Genomic DNA, 21,246 nt, shown 5'->3' on the forward strand with positions numbered 1-21,246 from the left:
ATCCTTTTAGTGTCTATTGAATATTTAGTGATTCCTCTCTTTTCATTCCTAATAGAGGTAATTTTTTTCTTGATCATTCTAGCTTAAGGTTAATTTTTTTCTTCTTTTCAAAGAAACCACTTTTTATTTTCATTGATTTGTGCTCTTATTAAAATTTCTTCCCTCTTGCTTTTGCTTTAATTTGCTCTTTTTTTTAGTGTCTTAAGGTGTGAGGTTGGGCCATTGAATCAAGATATTACTTTCCTAATATTAGCATTTAATGCTACAAGTTTCCTTTTAATAAGCACTGCCTTTTCTGAATCTCCTAAATTTTGATATCTGTTGTTTTCCTTTTCATTCATTTAAAAATATTTTCTAATTTCCCTTGTGACTTCCTCTTTCACCCATAGAATTTTTGGAGGTGTGTTGTTTGATTTCCAAATATTTCTAGTTTAATTCTGTCATGGTCAGAGAGCATACCTTATGTGATGTGAATTTTTAAAAATTTCTTGATGTTTATTTTATGGCCCAAATGAACAAAATAATCAGATTTTTAAATAATGGTAACAGTATAATGCCAAGCTATAGTGGATCCTGCAGCAAAAGGACAAAAACCTTAATACTAGATTTTTTTACGTTAACTTTTGTTTTGTAGAATATTGCATTACAAGATGATTTGTCTTGATTACTGAGTTTTCTGGTGCCTCCTTAAATTTTGAGTCTGAAGCAAGTGAGGGACTTGCCTCACCTTCATCCTTGTCCTGCTACCCTTCCCCCAGGGGTAGAGTTTTTGTTGTTGTTATTGTTTTTATTGAGGTCATAACACTTTGTAACGTTGTGAAATTTCAGTTTTACATTATTATTTGTTAATCACCGTACGTATGTGCCCCTTTACCCTTTATGCCCATCCCTAACCCCCTTCCCATCTGGTAAGCACTAGTCTGTTCTCTTTGTCCATGTGTTTGTTTATCTTCCACATATGAGTGAAATCATGTGGTGTTTGTCTTTGTCTGGTTTGTTTTGCTTAACATGATAAGGGTTGAGTTTTTTGTTTTCCTTTTCTTCTTCTACAACCATATCAAGTCTTCACCTGTGCCCTCAGTTCATTAGATAAGAATGGTCTGGCAAGGCTTCCTGCCTGTCTCCTCAAAGGTGACTACTCCCATTCTCCAGGCCTGTACCCCAAAGGAAAGTTTTCTCTCATCTTCCACCCTGCTTCCAGTCTTTCTCCTGAACACCTGGTGGAGAAGTGCCTGAGGGCAGGTGCAGGTCCTATGTCTTTGGTTCCCAGGGATCCTATACTCTCCTGGTAGCCCACACTCAGCCTTTAGAAAATTGTAGCCAGCTTCCTCCTACCTGCTCATATGGTACTTGATGTCTACCATTCATGCTCTTCACAGGTGAGCCAGCATTCAAGTCCCATCTCTTCTTACGAGATGCTATATTTCCTTATATTTTAGACTACTAGATTGCTTTGTGATTTTGATGCATTTAAGAAAAGTTAACATTTTGTAGATTAGATCTATTGTTAGAGTGGGAGCAGCCTACCAACTGTCTACATCCTAGCAAAAAGGAAGCCAAATAATGTGTGTTTGGCCTGCAAGTGACCATGTATGTAGTTCCTTGTTCATATTTACTTCTTAAACCCCATAATAGTTTCCTTGTATAGTGCATGGGAGGCACAGCATTGTATTAGATCTTGTGAATGGATGAGAAGAGGTTAGAATGAGGAAGAACTGAATACCATCCTTGACTGTCACTTAATTTTCAGCATATTAGGAATTTAGAATATGTACTGAGACTTTGTAAAAAAATTCCAAAGACTTACAGAAAATATGTTTTGATGCATCTCTTAAAGAACTCGAATGGATGTTACAAATAGGCTTTTATGTAGGTTCAGCGGGCCTTTTTCTCTTTTAAATATTTGGTCAGCCTAATTAGAATACCCATAAGTAGATATTTAGGAGAACAGAAAAAAATGACACATGGTCAATCTGTCCACCTGGAGATATCACTAGTAATAATATTTTTATGGTGTACGTAATTCCAGTATTTTGTTTAATACATGTCATTTGCCAGATTTAATGGAGTCATATTTGGAACTTACTTTCTTCCCTTTGACAGTATATAATGAATGTTAATTATTCTATAGCACAATTTTTAATGGCTTCTTAACTTTCCATTGTCTAGATTATTTGTCCATTCTCTTTTTTGATGAACATGTAAATTTCAATTTTTTTTTACTTTTATGATATAAATTATTTTATTGGCCAGTGTTTCTTTACATTTCTGATCTCAGGAAAAATGCCTAGGAGTGATGTTGCTCTGTCAGCAGAATCATAGTTTTTAAAGCTTTTGATATAGTATTGCCAAATTGCCTTCTGTTCCAGTTTAAATACTGAGCAGAGTTGTATGACTGTCCATTTTTTGTACCATTACCAATGTTGGCTATTATTGCTTAGTTGATATTAGTCAAGTTGATGGATTAAAAAAAGAATTGTGTTTCTTTGTTACTTCACATTTTAAAAAATTTGTCAGTGAGGTTGTATAATTCTGTGTTTATGTTATTTGATTGCTTGTTAATAACCTTTCTCATATTTTTACAAAAGGACAATGGGTGTTTTCCTGCTGACTTAGAAGAATGCATTAAATATTAAGGCTTTTAATAACTCTTTGTCATTAACATGCTATATTTTTCTTTTGTTTGCTTCCATAATTTTGTTTGTAGAACATTTTTGACATATAGGAGAACATCTGAATTTGTTAATTCTGTCAAGCTCTCCTCTTAGAGTATTTTTTTAAGCTCTTTCAATAGAAGGCTTCTTTAAGGTGGGGTAAATTTTTTGTTTTCAAATTCCAGATTAGTTTCAATGGAAGTGAAGGGAGACGCAGTAGAAGTAGGAGATACTCTGGATCTGATAGTGATTCGATCTCAGAAAGGAAAAGGCCAAAGAAACGTGGAAGACCACGGACTATCCCTCGAGAGACTATTAAAGGATTTACTGATGCAGAAATTCGGCGGTAAGAGACTTCAGACCATTTTACTTCAACTTGCTTTTGTTGTAATAGGTTGAAACTAAAATGTGGAAATCCCATAATTATTATGATGAAAGTTTTAGAGGAGGCAAATATATAATTTTATAGGGACTGTGTGGTTCCGCTTTTGGGTGTTCATTATTACTATGAAAAAAACCAAGTTTGAGGGGCTGGCCCCGTGGCAGAGTGGTTAAGTTCGCACGCTCCGCTGCAGGCGGCCCAGTGTTTCGTTGGTTTGAATCCTGGGCGCGGACATGGCACTGCTCATCAAACCGCGCTGAGGCAGCGTCCCACATACCACAACTAGAAGGACCCACAACGAAGAATATACAACTAGGTACCAGAGGGGCTTTGGGGAGAAAGAGGAAAAAATAAAATCTTTAAAAAATAAAAAAAAAAAAAAGGAAAAAAAAGCTTGACATCTAATCTTTGCACATTATTTACTTATTGTTAATTTATTCAGACTGCTAAATTTTTTTTGGTTTTATTAATGTGGTTCAGAATAGTGGCCCTTTTGAATAATGAATGTTTATTTCAGTACATGAGATTTATTTATTAAAAATTTTCATTGTATTTATGACTCCCAGCATTACTATTTTTGTGTGGGAAGTTTCATATTTTCCTACTTTTTTAACACTGAGATGATTTGCTTTTTGAAAGTAACCATGTTAAAAGCATTTCTCCGTCAAGCTAGGAATTGACATAAGATTGGCCATGCAGGGAAGTTGTAGTTTTCTTTCAAAATATATTTGTTTGTATAGTCAGATTTATTTAAGGAGAATGGGATAACAGCTTATTTTTGTGTATGTAATATTTTTGCTTATGAAGTTTGTAAAAAGGTTGTTCATTGTTGTGTTTTGAGAGTTTTTTGTTTCAAGTCATTGTAACTCTTTTCTTTTAAATCATAGACCTGACTGATAAAGTTCTTCCTCATTCTTTCTACCAGAAAACTAAATACACTCTTAGATTTAATTAAGGGTGCTTTTATGACCACCTGATTTGCTGGACTTTCTGTCTTTAGTTGAAGAAGCATTTCACCTTCTACTTTTTCTGGATATTTCCCCTCATCCATCAACCACTTGGGTAGCTTTGTTCTTAAGTAAAACTTTTATTTTCCATTGTTGGTATAATACCACACATCTGAATTAAAGCTGTATTCAGTAAACATTTATCAACACTTGGAATGTGAGGAGGTGTAATATGATTGATAAGTCTGGAGACACTTCCTGTGCTAGCCTTGAACCTTTTTTATCTTGTGAAAAAAATAAAATAATTTCTAAAATAAAATTTAGCTTCTATTGTTTTATTTATATTGGTTTCTAAATGTCATCTTGGGTGTTAAAATATGTCTTGTCTTGGTATATCTTAACCTTTTAATATTTTTGTTTCTAGCATAGTTTATTCATTTTTGTTAGTCCCTTGAATTAATTTTTGCACTAACAAGTATTTTCTTATTTTTATACATTGATAAATATATCTATTATTTAATGGATAATTAAGCCCACATTTAAACCAAACAATTATTTTCTGTTAGGTTTATCAAGAGTTACAAGAAATTTGGTGGCCCCCTGGAAAGGTAAATACATTTATCATTCTCATAGAATTATTGAATGTGTTATTTGCTGTGAGCTTTATTTATTTATACTAATATTCAGTTTAGCTACTTTGTTAAATTTGCTTTAACAGTATAATTACTCTGTAGAAAGCAAATTTCAAATAGACTTTTCTGAAAGGTTTTTGTACTATCCTTAATTTTTTCTAGTCTCTAAAATTTTATCTACAAATAAAGTTTTCTATACAATGCATGTCTATAAATTACTTTGCATTTTTATAATTATAAGGTACTTTTCAAATACTGGCTCATTTTTTCATCACAAAGTTCTAAAATCCTTAGAGATTTATCCTTAGAAAAGTTGAGTTGCTAACCTAGCCTTTTGACTTAAAGACCAGTTCTGTTTTCCCTTACTAGGGGAATTTTGTGAAGTTTTCCTAATTATAGCTTTGTTTACACAAACTATTAAAATTCAAATTGTCAAGTCAGGTTTTTTTGAAGTTATTAGTTAATCTCAATAGTTGTTGGTGATTTGAGTATTCTTTTGTCTTTTGTTGTGGCAAACCCACTGAGTATAGAGTGGCGAAAGACTCACATTGGTTTAATTTTATTTTTTCTCCCCAAACTCTTCTCTTAAGATAGAGGTATTTTCTGTTTTATTTTGAGACGACTTGCATGAAATACAATGAAATACTTTCATAATTATTTTAGATGATGAAAAAATGTTTTGAACATTAATCATTCTTCATATTATTTACTCAGTGCATAGTAATAAAAATTATATAGCTTTAATCTTAATATCTTTTCATTTATAATTATTATGATACTTTACCACCTCCTTTTGAACTCAAGATTCAATCAGTTATGAAAAGCTTTTATAGAATTGTTACATAATCTTCAAATTTGGAGCATACCATTTGTTCTGTAATGAATTGGTCAACTTTGTTATCTTTGAATGTATAAATGAATTTTTTTCCCCGCCTAATCATCCTGGTTCTTAGGTGTCTTGTGCCAGTTATGTGAACTAGAATTTGTAGATCATGCAATAGTTACTTGTAGAGCTTAAGATAGAGTGAAACTTGGTCTGTCTTATATGACTCTACTTTATTCTGCATATTTACCTGAAAAATGTATTATTTTATTACAGATTAGATGCAATTGCTCGAGATGCTGAATTAGTTGATAAGTCAGAGACAGACCTCAGACGGCTAGGAGAATTGGTACATAATGGTTGCATTAAAGCTTTAAAGGATAATTCTTCAGGAACAGAACGAACAGGTAATATTAAAATGAGAGGGGTTTTAAGAGAGATAAATAGAAGTTTCAAAATATGCTTTCCTTGAGTTAGGTAGGTACTGTCTCTTAAGTTACCTATTCATCAGTCTTAAAGATGTTCTATAAAACAAAGCAAGGCCATTCCTGGGTAATAGGAAATGGGGAACAGAATTGTATTATCGAAGGCAGTAGAATCTATCTACCTGATGTATTCTGGCTGGGAGATATATCAGGAATTATGGTTAGTTCTACTTTTTAGTATAGATGACTGGGAAAAGATTATAAGCATACATATGTGATGTTGGTTTTGGGCCTAGTTACTTCATTATAATTACTTTACACTTCATCTACCTAAATAGAAATATTTAGAGAAGATTTAGTAATCAGATGTACTGGAAAAAAATTTTATTAGAACTGTTACTTAGAGGCTGATAGTATTAATAGATGGATGTATCTTGTGCAATTGATAAAACACTTAATTACGTGAAAGGCTTTTTGTGAATCCACATCTGCTATATTACAGTCACTATTGTGTACTGAAATACTTGTGAAATTCAAGGTTTTTCAGCAAGCCTCCCCTTGATAATATAAATAAATAACACTTATTAATGTAGGTACATAAGTAATACTAATGTAAGTAAAAGCATATGTTATTTTGTATTTTGTAGAATTATGTATTTTATACTTTTTTACACTCTTTTAAAAAAAACTAAGGTGGTAGACTTGGAAAAGTGAAGGGTCCAACATTCCGAATATCAGGAGTACAGGTGAATGCCAAACTAGTCATCTCCCATGAAGAAGAATTAATACCATTGCACAAATCCATTCCTTCAGATCCAGAAGAAAGAAAGCAGTGAGTTATTTACTTTCTCCATTGTAAAATATTTATGGTTATTCAATAATTTAAATATGAATATATGTTAAAGATTTTTATGTTACTGGCTAGTTTGAATCAAATGGTTTTAAAAATAAAGCGTAATATTTTGAAATTCTGATGACTCAAATGTGTTTTTCAAAATTAATTTTTAATAAGGCAATTATAAACTTGACAGTGGTTATTAACTTTAATGCTAGGTATACTATCCCATGCCACACAAAGGCAGCTCATTTTGATATAGACTGGGGCAAAGAAGATGATTCCAATTTGTTAATTGGTATCTACGAGTATGGCTATGGAAGCTGGGAAATGATTAAAATGGATCCTGACCTCAGTCTAACACACAAGGTATGTATATGTTTCTGGATTCTATTGACTATTATAATGTTGAATTTAATTTTTGCCTTTAAATTATGTTAGATGTAAACTCAACTGAGAGTCAGGAAACCAAGGCTCTAGCTAGCTGTGTGTCCTTGGCTTCTTTAGAATCTTGTTTTTATGGAAGGATTGACTTTAAATGATCTCTGAGATTTCGCTTTACTTCTGAAATTATATTTTTGTTATTAAGGCATAGGTATATTTTTCTTGATATTATTAGGTTAAAAGTAAATCTCTCATTCCATCATTAACTATATGATTGAAGGGCAAAAAAGGATTCTGTAATCACTTCAAATTTTTTTTTTAATATCAAACAGTGTTTAGAATTTTTGGTGATTTGACGCTAGCACACTAGCTAAAATCATTTCTTTGCCTAGAATGGAAAACCTGGAAGCATTGCCTTATTCTTAGTATTTAAAAGTTATCTTTCTGTATTTTACTTCTTCACAGACAAACGGGAAGCTTCAGATATTGATGCTCTGTCATTTGCTACTATGAAGCAAAACTTAAATAGTTTAGATTCCCACTTTAAAAGTTTCCTCACAATGAATGCTTTGGGTCATCTTCTAGATAGATGATACTTTGTATTCTAGGAATTTTTGTATACATTATAGTTAGTATACTGTTATTGAGAGAGAAAGGAAATCTAAGAATACTGTGATGTTTAATAACACTGGATGCTAAATACGCTATTGTATATTTAAAAGAAATTTCTAACCTCACACGTCGAATTCTCATTTCTTGTGTGTTTATTTAGAATTCATTCCCAGGAAAATTAAGTCTTTGGCCGTGCCAAAGGTATAAAAAATTGTAATTTGCATTCTAAGTTGTTTATTCTTAAAATTTTAAGAATTGTGACGTTAGTGAATTATATTTTTTTAAATGGGTAAGCATTTTTTAGCCAATAAATTTCTCACGTTATTAAAGACAACCTGAAAAATTAATTACTTTTCAGATTCTTCCAGATGATCCTGATAAAAAACCACAAGCAAAACAATTGCAGACACGTGCAGACTACCTCATCAAATTACTTAGTAAAGATCTTGCAAGAAAAGAAGCTCAGAGACTTTCTGGTGTAGTAAGTTAAAATTTGGATGCTTAAGGGCAGTTTACTTTTCAGTAAGATAATTCTAGTGTACTAAATCACCATAGACATCTGTGATTAATATGAGCTTATAGTGTATTTTTCTGTAATTTAGTAGCTTTAATTGAATATGGTAATATTTTGCCTCCAGTTATCTGAGCATTGGTGGTAAAACTGGTGAGTCATGTTTTTTAGAAGTGGGATCCTAGTTTTTTTCTAGTATTTGGAGAGGAAGTCAGGGCAGCTTGTTTAGAATGCAGTGCTTTTTGAGAGGTCAAGCCTCTTGCTGTTTTATTTGGAGACATTGGAGAGCAAGAGGGACAGCATTAAAGATCACTGAGCTTATTGATGAGGGGGTTCCAAAAAAGTGGGAAAAGACACTAAAAGAGAGGTGATTGGAAACTATAGTAACATTTAAAAGTTTACCCATGACCATAATGTCAAAACTACCTTTGTAGCATTAAAAATAATTTCTAGTGCTATCTTTGGCAGCATCAAATTTAGTTGAAGATGATAATAATTTAGGAAGGTGAAAAGCCCTCCATTTCTCTCTACTTCTGCTTTAATCATTTTTTAAAGGAGTAATTAATTATAGTTGGTTAGTATTTATTATTCACGTTAATATGTATTTGATTCATTAAGTTGTATCACTTTTGTTGACTTTCTAAGATTAGTGTAGCTTATTACCAATAAACTAAGGATTGGGTAGGAATATGTGTTCTTTTAGCTTTTAGACTTAGTATTTAGGAAGGTTTTCTTTTACTGAAATCTGTGGAGTTGGTTAAAATAAAAATAATTATTTTTAGGGAGGTTCAAAGAGGAGAAAAGCAAGAGCTAAGAAGAATAAAGCAATGAAGTCTATAAAAGTGAAAGAAGAAATAAAGAGTGATTCTTCTCCCCTACCCTCGGAAAAGTCTGATGAAGATGACGATAAGGTAAGAATGTGTTTTAGAAAAGCAATCTGTTATGTGGAAAGGGACATGGCATGTTTTACTTTACATTTGAAATTTACACTAAGTCCGAAAATTTTACTTTTAGATACTGACGTTCTTTTTTATAGTTCATTATGTAGCCTTGTTTACACAACAGAATTCTACCCATCCAATAGAATATTACATATCACTAGAGAGATAGAACAAAGGTCCTTCCTTTTCAAACATTTGCCATTCAAATGAGGTTCTGTCTCCTTTAATTTTATTGTGAATTTTGAATGGGACTGGCTTACCTTAGTTTTTATAGGAAGATAAACGTTGCGTGTATCGTTAATAATGGGATTCTGGGTTATTTCTTTCAGAATCCACATACATGCAATCTATAGTCATGCAAAGAAAAGAAGTTAGTCTTTGTCAAGATTTGGTTAGTAATCCATTGGCCATACTTGCACTTTCCAGGATGAGATCACTTCTGTGAAACATCCAAATAAAAAAATTAAAACAGAAAGAGACAGTGAAGAAAAACCTGAGCCAGATGTTTGTATAAAGAAGGAACCAGAAGAAAAGAGGGAAGCAAAAGAAAAGGAGAATAAAAAAGAACTTAAAAGGGAGATAAAAGAAAAAGAGGATAAGAAAGATATAAAGGAAAAAGATTTTAAAGAAAAGAAAGAAAAAGTAAAAGAAGCTATGCAGAAAGAAAAAGACATAAAGGAAGAAAAGGTATGCAAATCGTAATATAAAACTTTAGAAAGTGACACAATCAGCATATTTACATTTTAGGAGAATAAATGCCTATCAGCCCAAATTAGTCTGAATAACTCAGTTCTTTAAAAATACATGTGCGTATCTAGTAGAGGAGAAAAATCCTTTTTTAAATGTGTTACCTATAGGGTAACATTACAGAGTCACTTTATTTTTGGTTTCCCCAAATAAAATTGGGAGAAAGATAAAATAGATAAGAATATTAAATGAATAAACAATTGTAGAATAAAGTGAGACAGCAACTGTTTTCTGGAAGTATAATCATTGTGCCTTTGTTGTTGTTGGATTTTTGTTTTCTTTTTTTCTTCAGTTGAGTGAATCCAAGTCTGATAGCAAGGAAAGATCTAAGAAATCTTCAATGTCGGATGCTCCAGTGCATATCACTGCAAGCGGTGAGCCAGTTCCCATATCTGAAGAATCCGAAGAGCTGGATCAGAAGACATTCAGCATTGTAAGTAGTAGACTTGCTGGTTATTACTAATAATTCATATAACGTTTTATTTAAATTTTAATTTCATCTTTTGGATCTTTTAATTTAGACATGTATTTGAATTTGATAGAACTGCCATTCAGATTGATAGAAGGAATAGATTTAAATTTTGAATATAATATCTTAAATTTAGAGTCAGCTTGGAAAAACTTCTCTTTTTTTCTGCTTTTTCCCCCAAGATCCCCCCAGTACATAGTTGTATATTTTAGTTGTGGGTCCTTGTAGTTGTGGTATGTGGGATGCCGCCTCAACATGGCCTAATGAGTGGTGTCATATCCACGCCCAGGATCCGAACCAGTGAAACCCCAGGCCACTGAAGCGGAGCGCACGAACTTAACCACTGGGCTACGGGGCTGGACCCTGGAAAAACTTGAAGACTTTAAGGAGAGGCATTTAGGGAGTACTGGGAGTGAACTTTTTTCTTCCAGCTTTAGAATTTTAAACTTTTCAATTCCTGAACCCATTATCTATATAACAGTGCTTCTTATCTACATTGAACGACTAGCTTCTTTTCCAGACCAAGCCTTTTAGAAAATACAATAAAAATGAAAAGTGAAAATGTTTTGCTAGAAAAGTGAAAATAAAAAAAATAGATACAGAATACAAGCTCTGATGTTTTATTAGTAGATTCAGTAGCATAAAATTTACACCATCAAATTGATACATAGATTTCTAAATTTTCTGTACCTATCCTGTTGTGGGCTGGCATAGGTTCGTAGACCACACTTTGAATAACACTAGTCTAAAATACACTGATTTTTAAATGCTACTGTGCTTTTATGTTCATCAAAGTTAAGGGAACATCTTTCTTGGCCTTTTTCCAAACGGTTTATTTATTGGATATAATCAGGAACCCAAAGTGGTCTCAACTGTGAAATTAATTGTGATATAAATTATGAGGAAAACTTTATAATGAGGTTGCAGTGTGGGAAAGCAGTATGGGTAGTGGCTGAGTGTACTGGCTCTGGAGCCGGAGTGCTAGTAGTAGGAAAGTATGAGAATCAGTGAGTTGATACATGTAAAGTTTTTGGAACAGTGCTGTGCTCAAAAAATTGGTCGTGGTTGTGGGAGATGTTACGGAATTCAGACGTGCCAGCAGATTGCTAGATGACCAAAATGCCAGGTATAGAGCAAAATCAGGAAGGAGTAATTTAGAGAAAAAAGACTGAATAATATGAGACAGGTAAGAATTATCAGAGCTTGAAAAAGAAATATATAATTACAGGTAGCAACTGAAGGGAAAATTTATAGTCTATATATAAATGATACATTTATATATAGTTATAGAATGCACAAGTATATTTAAATGCATATTCATATAAGAATATTTCGTCTTTAGAGATTTCTCGAATCTGAATCTTTTATACTGCTTGGAGCTATTAATATCCTTCTGTCACTTGTTAGACTTAGGTATAATCTTAAGTCACTTTTATCACTGATATTAATCAAATGCTATACTTGGCAGATGAAAATTTTCACCTTCTAAAATTGTTTGTTTGGCCTACTATGCTGTTCTAGATCCCCAGTCACCTTCTTGTCCCATGTTTTCCTATTTTGTGTGCTGTCTAAACAGTGTTGATTAATGTACCTGTTTATTCATTTCCTACCGTTTCCATGACATGTGCTAATATAGCTTCAGATATTTTTCATGGTCTTTAAAAGAGTTCTTACCACGATTTTCTTGTATGCTCACTCTTAGCTGTTGGCATCCCTTCAATCCTTAAGAATATGGGAACATTTAAAGCAAGCTACTCTTGCTCCTGCCTTCCATCTTATTTACTCAAACTCTATCTTATCTCTGGACTGTCATTGTTATGTCTTCTCCAGGTTCACATGCAGAGATTCCTCAGCAACTTTTTAAGGCTAACCTTTCTGTTTGTGACCTCGATATTAATCTAGCCTCTCTATCCATTTTCTATTGATTGTTTTACCCTCTCTGTTTTGGGTGGGAGTGGGGGGAGTTTTGGTGTGCTTTTGCTTGAGCCGCTCCCCCTGCTTTACCTGCTCCGTTACTGAGTTAGGTGAAATTGCAGCTCTTGCCTCTTTTCTTTGCCCACATTTTCTCCTTAGCCTTCTTACTTGTTTGTATAACTGCTGAAATGGAAAATTTCCATTTGTGCCCCATGCACAAGTTTCTTCTCCATTAACCTACATAAATGATCTTAAAATCTCTTGTACTATGGAGAGGAAGAATGGAATAGGTTTAAACATGGACTCCAGAGCCAGACTTTCTGAGCTTGCATGATTAGGATTTTACTGCTATATAAAAAGTTTACTTGGGAATAGTTCCAATTATTAAGAAATTGAGTGACCTTTTCTCAATATTTATTTTCCTTGACATATTTGCTTCATTTCACAGCTCTTGAGTTTCCTTGTGTCTTATTGATTTGTCTTCCTAAATATCCGTATAATTTAGTAGTCAAGAGAGAGTGCAGAATTTGAGGTCAGACCTAGGTTTGAGAGATGTCATTTCATTCTAAGCTTCAATTTCTTCTATAAAAGAGAGTCTATAGTATTGCAAAGGTTTATTGTCACAATCAAATGAGGTGCATTTAAAGCAATGCATAGCCTCTGGTACCTAATAAGTGCTTTATAAATGTTAGTTGTCATTGCTCAATACCCATCTTCAGGCCTTGCCCTTAGCATAGGTTTTAGTCATCACTCTCTCTCTTTTTCCTCCACACGCATTCAGTCAACGAGCAGACTTTATTGGCTCTACTACACTGGTCAAGCCACAGCCATTTCTTTCCTCGATTATTTTAATAGCTTCATAGCTGTTTTCACTCCTTCTACCCTTCCCATCTCACCCTTTACTCTCTTCATACCCCAGTTTGTACTCCACACAACCACCAGAGTGATAATGACTGTTATAAGGGGAATAAAGTCACCCCATGTTAATTTTCTGCTTAAAACCCTCGATTGGCTTTCCCTCTTATTTAGGATAAAAGATTCATAGCAATGGCCTAAAAGATATAGCACCTGATTTACTCCCATTATCTCCTGCTACTTCCTTCATTCAGTTGGTTCCAGCCACCCTGGACATTTGTTCTTGCTCTTCCCTCTGCTCAAAATGGCTTACTTTTGGGGCTGGCCTGGTGGCACTGGTTAAGTTTGCATACTCCACTTCGGCGGCCCGGGGTTCGCAGGTTTGGATCCTGGATGCAGACCTTGCACTGCTTGTCAAGCTACACTGTGGCAGCATCCCACATAAAATAGAGGAAGATTGACATAGATGTTAGCTCAGCGACAATCTTCCTTAAGCAAAAAGAAGAATATTGACAACAGATGTTAGCTAAGGGCCAATCTTTGTCACACACACAAAAAAAGGCATACTTTTTCATTTTCTTTAGATGTCTGCTCAATCACTCTTCTCTGAAATCTTAAAGTAGAAAGCTCCTTGCTCTTTCTTGCTTTTTCTTTATCACAATTGTAACCATCTACCACACGATGTCCTATTTATTTATTGACTGTCTTATACTAGAGTACAGATTCCATCAAAGCAGGGTATTTACTGCTCTCTTTCCCGGGTCTAGAACAATGCCTAGAACTAGTATGTGCTCAATTTAGATATGTTGAATAAATCATTTTCTATCAGAATATAAACAACCAAGATTGAACAAGAAACAGGAACTGTAAAGAACAGAAAGGAATAATAATAAAAATTAGAAAGGAAATTAGAGATTTTTTGCCTTTTTAAAAAAGACATCAGGTTGCTGGCCCGGTGGCATTGTGGTTAAGGTTGCCCGCTCCACTTTGGTGACCCAGGGTTCACCAGTTTGGATCTCGGGCACGGACCTACACACTCCTGTCAAGCCATACTGTGGCAGGCGTCCCACATATAAAATAGAGGACGATGGGCACAGGTCTTAGCTCAGGGCCAGTCTTCCTCAGCAAAAAGAGGAGAAGTGGCAGCAGATGTTAGCTCAGGGCTAATCTTCTTCACAAAAAAAAAAAAAACAAAAAACAGACATCAGACCTGGATGAGTTCTAATTTTAACTAAAGAATACCTAATTCCAAGGTTACTTAAATTATTCCTGACAAAAGATGGAAAACTTCCCAACTGATTTTGACAAATAGATTAATAAAACAGAATAAAGTAATAAGAAATAAATCCACACTTAGATAAACACTTAAGTTATAGTAAGAGTGGCCCTTCACAGCAGTGATGTGAAGATTTCTTTTTTTAAATAGTGTTGGATCAACTAAATATATTGTCTCTAGTTGATCCATCCTTACATTCCTGGAACTAACCCAACTTGCTACTTGTGTATATAATTACTGTTAATTTTAAGTTTGTTTTTGCATTTATGCACATAAAATTTACAATTTGTTTTTTTGGTAATTTTTATTCTGGTTTTGTTATAAAGTTATAGTTTTTATTACACAAATTAGACTGTATGTGAATCATACAATTATTGATATGTCATCCTTTTATTAGCATGCCAGCGATATGCAGGCCAAGGAGAAGGTCTCTTTCTATCAACCACCTCCACCTCCCTGACCACCCACAATATGACAGTAGCAAAATTCATCATTAGCTACTTTGTTTTGTCTCAGAGATTTTCAAATAGACAATTTATACTTGTGGCTGTATTGATTTTAATAGCTTTGCCAGTGTATTTTATTATATAAAGATTCTTATTTTTTTACATGTTCTATATTATAGTGAATATAGGATATTAAGTTATACTCTGAAATAGCTTATTATCTTTAATATTCTGTGTTTGAAACTGCTTTGAATGGTGTGCTACAGTATAAAAAGTAAAAATTTATAAAAGTAAAAACCATAAAAAGTAAAAATTTAGGGACTGGCCCTGTGGCATAGTAGTTAAGCTCAGCATGCTCCGCTTTGGTGGCCCGGGTTCATGGGTTCAGATCCCAGGCATGGGCCTACAACACTTGTCAGCATGAGCCATGCTGTGGCGGCAACCCGTATACAAAAAATAAAGGAAGATTGGCACAGATGTTAGCTCAGGGTGAGTCTTCCTCGGGGGGAAAAAAAACGTAAAAATTTATACTTGAGGCAGGTAAAATCCAAAGCTTTTACTTACAAAAGAGGGAAAAACCACTGATATCTACAAGCTGTGAGGTGAGATTTAATGCTTATTTCATCCTCAAGCAATACTGTATTTACTCATGTAAATATCATTGAAAGAAGTTGATCTTTGTGGTTCATGTAAAAATTTTAATGTATATATTTATATTCTTATTTTACCATTTTACAGTGTAAAGAAAGAATGAGACCTGTCAAAGCAGCTTTGAAACAACTTGATAGGCCTGAGAAAGGCCTTTCAGAAAGAGAACAACTGGAGCATACTAGACAGTGTTTAATAAAAATTGGAGACCATATCACGGAATGTCTGAAAGAGTATACGAATCCTGATCAAATCAAGCAGTGGAGAAAGTAAGTAATGTGCCTTTCAGGAAGTGGTATGTTTGTAATTAGGTAATCATCTGGTCTCTTGTATTTCAATTTTTTTTTCTACTTCTTAGGCAACAAAATAATGTTTAAAGAGGTAACCTGAGGATGATTTTTTTCATCTTTTTCTTTTACTTTAAAGAATTTTATTCATGATTGATTGCTTAATTTTGCATCAATATAAACCACAGGTGACATTTCTGCCTTTAAGTAAGAAATGGTGAAAGCTGTTTTATTAAAATTCAGATTGCATTTTATTTTTAAAAATCTCAGTTCACCAAATTATTCTTGGTAATATCTTTAGAAATTGTGCCAAACAAATTTATTGTTACATAAATTTAGCAATTCGTCTTCTGGGTATGAATATAAAGGCTTGTAAAAATTAACATCCTCAAGCATTGTAAAATGCAGACTTTTATTTTCCCCTGTGATGCAGTAGCAACCCAGGTGATCTTAAAATTGTAAATCTGAGCTGCTATAATATTATATAAACCATTTAATGATTACCAGATCCAGATCAGTGTTAAGCCAACCACTAGACAAGGTAGAAAATAATGAGAACAAACCAGTTGTGGATAACAGTGTATCAGTTTGCTGATTTTACAAAATGAAAGAAGATAAAGACTTTACCTGTAATTATAGAGACTTGACCCATGAAATAGTGGAGCAGTTGACATTAAGCAGGTTTTTACTGTAACCATAATTATCTGCTTCATAGCTTGCTCATAGAAGTTTTTATACATATATATTGACCAAATGAATATTTGGTATGGAAATGCAACAATAGTTTTTATTTAAAGATCGCTTGCAGTCAAGGGATAACCATAATAATATAGTGTATATTTGTGTTTCATTTGTCTCAAAGTACTTCCATATTCCTCATTCTAACTGATCCTTTTAACAATGTCATGTTTAGGAAATCTGAACAGTTATCACTTCCATTTTACAGAAGAAAAAATGACTCAGGTGAACAGCTTTGTAGGGCTGAGACTGGAGTATGGCAAAGGAGGCTCCTAGAGCAGGAACTTGAAAGTGGTGCTCGCCCGTAGCTTTCTGGGAATGCTCCCGCTAGTCTTGGCTCTGGTGTTGCACAGGATCACCCAGTTCAGCAGGGGATGTCATTAGGACCAGAATCTAATTCCTGATCATATTTCTCTAGGGAAAAAGAAGCATTTTTAAAAAGGAATTAATTATGAACCAAAAGTTTATTAATTTCTTACCTTTTACTCCTATGAGTTAACTGTAGAATATTAGATATGTTAGAGTTTGTAAATTCACTTAAAGGCTAGATGAATTTTCTCAGCTACTGTGGATTTCATTTCAGTCAGGTATCATTCAATTAGTTTTCTCAACTAAGTTTGCTTTTAAATTTTATTTCAAGGTTTAATATCATACCTATAGTGTATATTTTTGTCTTCTGGTGACCTCTACCCATACTTAGCTTTCTGTTGTAGTAACAACAAAATAAAAACCAGAATACATTTATCTTTAATAAATACTCAACTGTTTCATATGCTAATAGAACCTGATGAACAATATAGTCATCATTTTAATTTTAAAGTAAGCTGGTTTAATTTAATGGCAAATACCAGATAATAATAGGATTTGGCTAATTAGATGTCAATTACAGAGATTTTTACGTAGTGCTTTTAGTATTGAAGTTGTTGAATGATTTAATTTTTCCAACTGCAGTCTAATAACAAACTTTCCTACAATTTGTTTAAAGAATTATCTTTCATAACTTGGCATTAGCTATTTCTTCCTTCCTCCATTTCACTGATAATTGGTTACATGGGGTATTGTAGTCTGGAGAATATTGCTCAATTTTTTGGACCATTTTTTTTACCTCCTCCATCATATATTAAAACTCTTGGTATAAGAACTTAGACATTGTGAAGAGGCAAAACAGAACTTTCTTGATATGTATTTGGGTTGTCCAGTATATTAATTTGCAAAATTCAGCAAGTATAAACTTAAAAATTGTGCATTTTATTGTATATAAATTTTGTTTTCAAAGAAAAAACCAAACAGGTATTGACTCTAGTTAATGTATGTTGAAGTGTTTAGTGGGGTTGTACTAATACTTGCATTTTTATTTGAAATGCATCAAACAAAAATTAGATGGATTGACAGAGGGATGAATGTATGGAATGATATCTGATAAAGCAAACACAGTAAAATGCTAATAATAGAATCTAAGTAGGAGGTATATGGGTGTTCATTGTGAAATTTTTTCATCTTTGTGAATATTTGAAAGTTTTCATGATGAAAAAAATTAAGAAACAAAAACTATGCATATGTATTATGAAAGTGTCCCATTAGTTTAAAATAGTCTGACGATGATATTAGTCTTGATATGCCTTGATGATATGCTGTAATGTATTTAAATCGCCCAGTTTTACAGGCTATGAAGTATCACTATAGAAGCAAATTTTGAGAGTATGATGCATATATGTATGTGCATTAAATATAAGGGGATGGGTGATGGGTGACTGCTTTTTAAACTGCATTTTTACAGTCTAGTTTTTGTAAAATTATAGGCCAAAATATTGATGAAGAATAAGTATCACTATATGCTGCAGTTAAGCAAACAACTCTCGTAAACTAAACTGATAATAATAATGGTAATTTATAATTAATAAAACAGAAAGAAAGGAAAGAAAGCACTTGAGAAAGCCACACCTGACTTAACACTGATAAAAATTCTTCTCGAAAATCATCAGATAACCACCTCTGTATGTACACGAGTTGGGATAATTTTGTAGTTAATGCATAACTCAAAGACTTAACACATTCTAAAATTTACTAACACATAGCAGTTTTTTAGTAGTTTACTAGCAAGCAGCTTTTCATGTGTATCAACGTCCAAAGTCAAAAGGCTAGGAATTACTCATCTTAGTGGAAAGAATTAGGAGCCCTGTCTTCTAGCTTTGCTTAAATAGTTATGAGTGTAGGAAAGTGACTTGGTTCGTTACCTCATTTGTTTGTTTGTTTTAAAAATTGTCTGTTGCACTTAGCTGTGCCTACCTAAAGGATGGCTATTTGTGGAATTAAATAATAGAAAAGAATTTTGAAAATGAAAAGCTGTATAAAGTACCTGGTATCAATAACATCTGATTCAAGGCTTTGTAACTTAATGTATGCTTTGTAGTGATATGCGATAGATGCAAGTTATTTTCTAGTTAAGAGTTTTCACTTTCTTAGATCTTCTTATTTCCATCACTGTCACTGGAAGATGGCTTTCCTTTGGGAAGCCATTATTCATAAACAGAGCTTTATTATTTTTTTGAAAATCTATTGCTTGACATCATTAAAGATGTTGATGTCCACTAACCTCTATCATTGGCTAATAATTTCTTTATGCTGTTCATATAAGCAAGATTCAAAATCATACTTTATACCTACTGAAAAATTAGTGGTCTAAGAAAAATTGTAAATATATAGAAGCCATTACTATTTTAGTGATGGCAGATGGACTTCAGCGCAGTTGTCACTGATTATCAGTGGCTGCCGAGGAAGCTGTGTTGGGAAGGATTCATAGGCTGCATCTGAATTTATCATGAAAGAGTACTATGATCAATTACTAATCTCTGCTGTGGTGAGACAGGCCTAAAGACACCGTGCTGTCCCTGGTTTATAGTGTTTGGTCATGTTACTCTCATGACCATTACATCACAAGCATAAAATGACAGTTGCTTTTTAATGCATTATTTGGGACCCTTCTTTCACAAGCTTAATCCATATTATCTGGTGGTATCTTTACTCAAACTGCTTTATTAGCTTGTTCCTTTTATATCTAATCTGAATCACAATATGAGTCCCTTCTTGAGTTTGTAAATTTATACCTCTTTAGTTTCGAATTAAGATTCATTACTACTTTTCACTCCAGAGATTATAAAATAAAGGGATTTGGAAGAAAAGTAAAACTTCATAATGTGCTTTCATTTGGAGTCTTTTCCATATATGCAATTTTAAAAAATACTGAAAATAATCTCCTTAGACTTTGTTCCACAGAGGGCCAAGTATGTGTGTACCTATGTTTCTGTCTGGAGGGAAGGGGTTCCATGAAAAAGCTAAATATTTTCCACCAGACTAATTGCCTTTTCTGCTTCTAGAAACCTGTGGATTTTTGTATCTAAGTTTACCGAGTTTGATGCAAGAAAATTACATAAATTATATAAGCATGCAATTAAAAAACGGCAGGAATCTCAGGTAAATTAACACATCGTATTTTTTCCTTTAATTTATATTATTAAAACTGAGACATTTTCCTTATAGAAGAATTCAGTTAATAAATGTAGAAAGAATGAAAGAAATAGAAAATCACCATTAGATCACCACATTAAAAATTGTTGCACGTAAGATCCTGTGAAGGAAGCTAAAGTTAGTGGGCAAGAAAATAAGATATTAGCATAATCTGAAAGTGTCTCTTCCAAGATGTTTATCAGTTATAAAGAAGAAAATAATAACTTTATAGAGGAGCAACCTGCCTGACACCACTACAAACAAGAAGTCAAGGTTAACATCACCAGTAATAAGACATAGCAGACATAAACCCCCGTTACGTGCACTGAGAAAGGGACATCACTTCTGCAGAATTCTTGGCAGAAATGCATGACCTCAATCTAATCGCAAGAAAATAGCAGATACATCCCAACTGAGAGATATTCTGCAAAGTAAATATCCAGTACTCTTCAAAAGTGTCAAGGTCATGAAAGATAAGAAAAAAATAACAAACAGTCCCAGATTACAGGAAACTGAGAAGACATGAAAATTAAGTATGATATGGAGTTCCAGGTTGGATCCTGGAGGAGAAAAAGGACCGTAGTGAAAAAAATGTGAAATCTGAATAAAGTCTGTAGTCCAGTTATTAGTACTGTACCAATGTTAATTACTCAGTTTTGATCATTATACTGTACTATGGTCATATAAGATATTAACATTAGGAGAAGCTGAGTGAAAGAATGGGAACTTGATGCTATTTTTGCAGCTTTTGTGAGTCTAAAATTATTTTAAAGTCAAATGTTTTAAAAAATCATGAGACAAATAGGTTATGCTTTAGAAAAGATATTTGCCAACGTTACATTTATACATTCTAATATCTTATGTGAGGACTTCTTTCAGCATCAGAATTTTCCTCTTAGGGATTTTTTTTTCCTGTCTTGTAAGGATATTTGAAGCCACTTAAAAGATTCTTATGTATGTGCATTTATTTTAGCAAAATAATGACCAGAACAGCAACTTGAATGCTCAAGTGATTAGAAATCCAGGTAAGTCTTACTAATTGCTTTGGAAAGTAAATTTAAAAATTGATTTTCTTTTTTGTTTTGTTTTAGATAATACATACCCATGTTTTTATATCAAATCTATTATCTTAAACAGTAATCCTGTTTAGCTTATCATTAACCTTTCCATAAATCAACCTTTTACTAGTTTCTCGAAATTGTAGAATAATTGTTAA

General features: G+C 33.2%; 1 protein-coding gene across 2 annotated transcripts in view; it reads left to right on the forward strand.

The window, feature by feature from the left end:
• The window catches only part of CHD1 (chromodomain helicase DNA binding protein 1), a 78,137-nt gene that overhangs the window by 52,976 nt on the left and 3,915 nt on the right, over positions 1-21,246 (forward strand). Inside the window, exons 24-35 of one of the 2 annotated variants that reach the window (XM_046666020.1) lie at positions 2,840-3,000; positions 4,550-4,591; positions 5,715-5,845; positions 6,557-6,695; positions 6,917-7,067; positions 8,053-8,175; positions 8,988-9,116; positions 9,573-9,833; positions 10,186-10,326; positions 15,592-15,770; positions 19,901-19,997; positions 21,004-21,055. In XM_046666020.1, the coding sequence (XP_046521976.1) occupies positions 2,840-3,000; positions 4,550-4,591; positions 5,715-5,845; positions 6,557-6,695; positions 6,917-7,067; positions 8,053-8,175; positions 8,988-9,116; positions 9,573-9,833; positions 10,186-10,326; positions 15,592-15,770; positions 19,901-19,997; positions 21,004-21,055 (1,606 nt within the window). The remainder of the gene's footprint in view (positions 1-2,839; positions 3,001-4,549; positions 4,592-5,714; positions 5,846-6,556; positions 6,696-6,916; positions 7,068-8,052; positions 8,176-8,987; positions 9,117-9,572; positions 9,834-10,185; positions 10,327-15,591; positions 15,771-19,900; positions 19,998-21,003; positions 21,056-21,246) is intronic. The other variant, XM_046666021.1, reaches the window with a different exon arrangement.

Source organism: Equus quagga, chromosome 7 (assembly GCF_021613505.1).
Source record: "Equus quagga isolate Etosha38 chromosome 7, UCLA_HA_Equagga_1.0, whole genome shotgun sequence".
Taxonomy (NCBI): domain Eukaryota; kingdom Metazoa; phylum Chordata; class Mammalia; order Perissodactyla; family Equidae; genus Equus; species Equus quagga.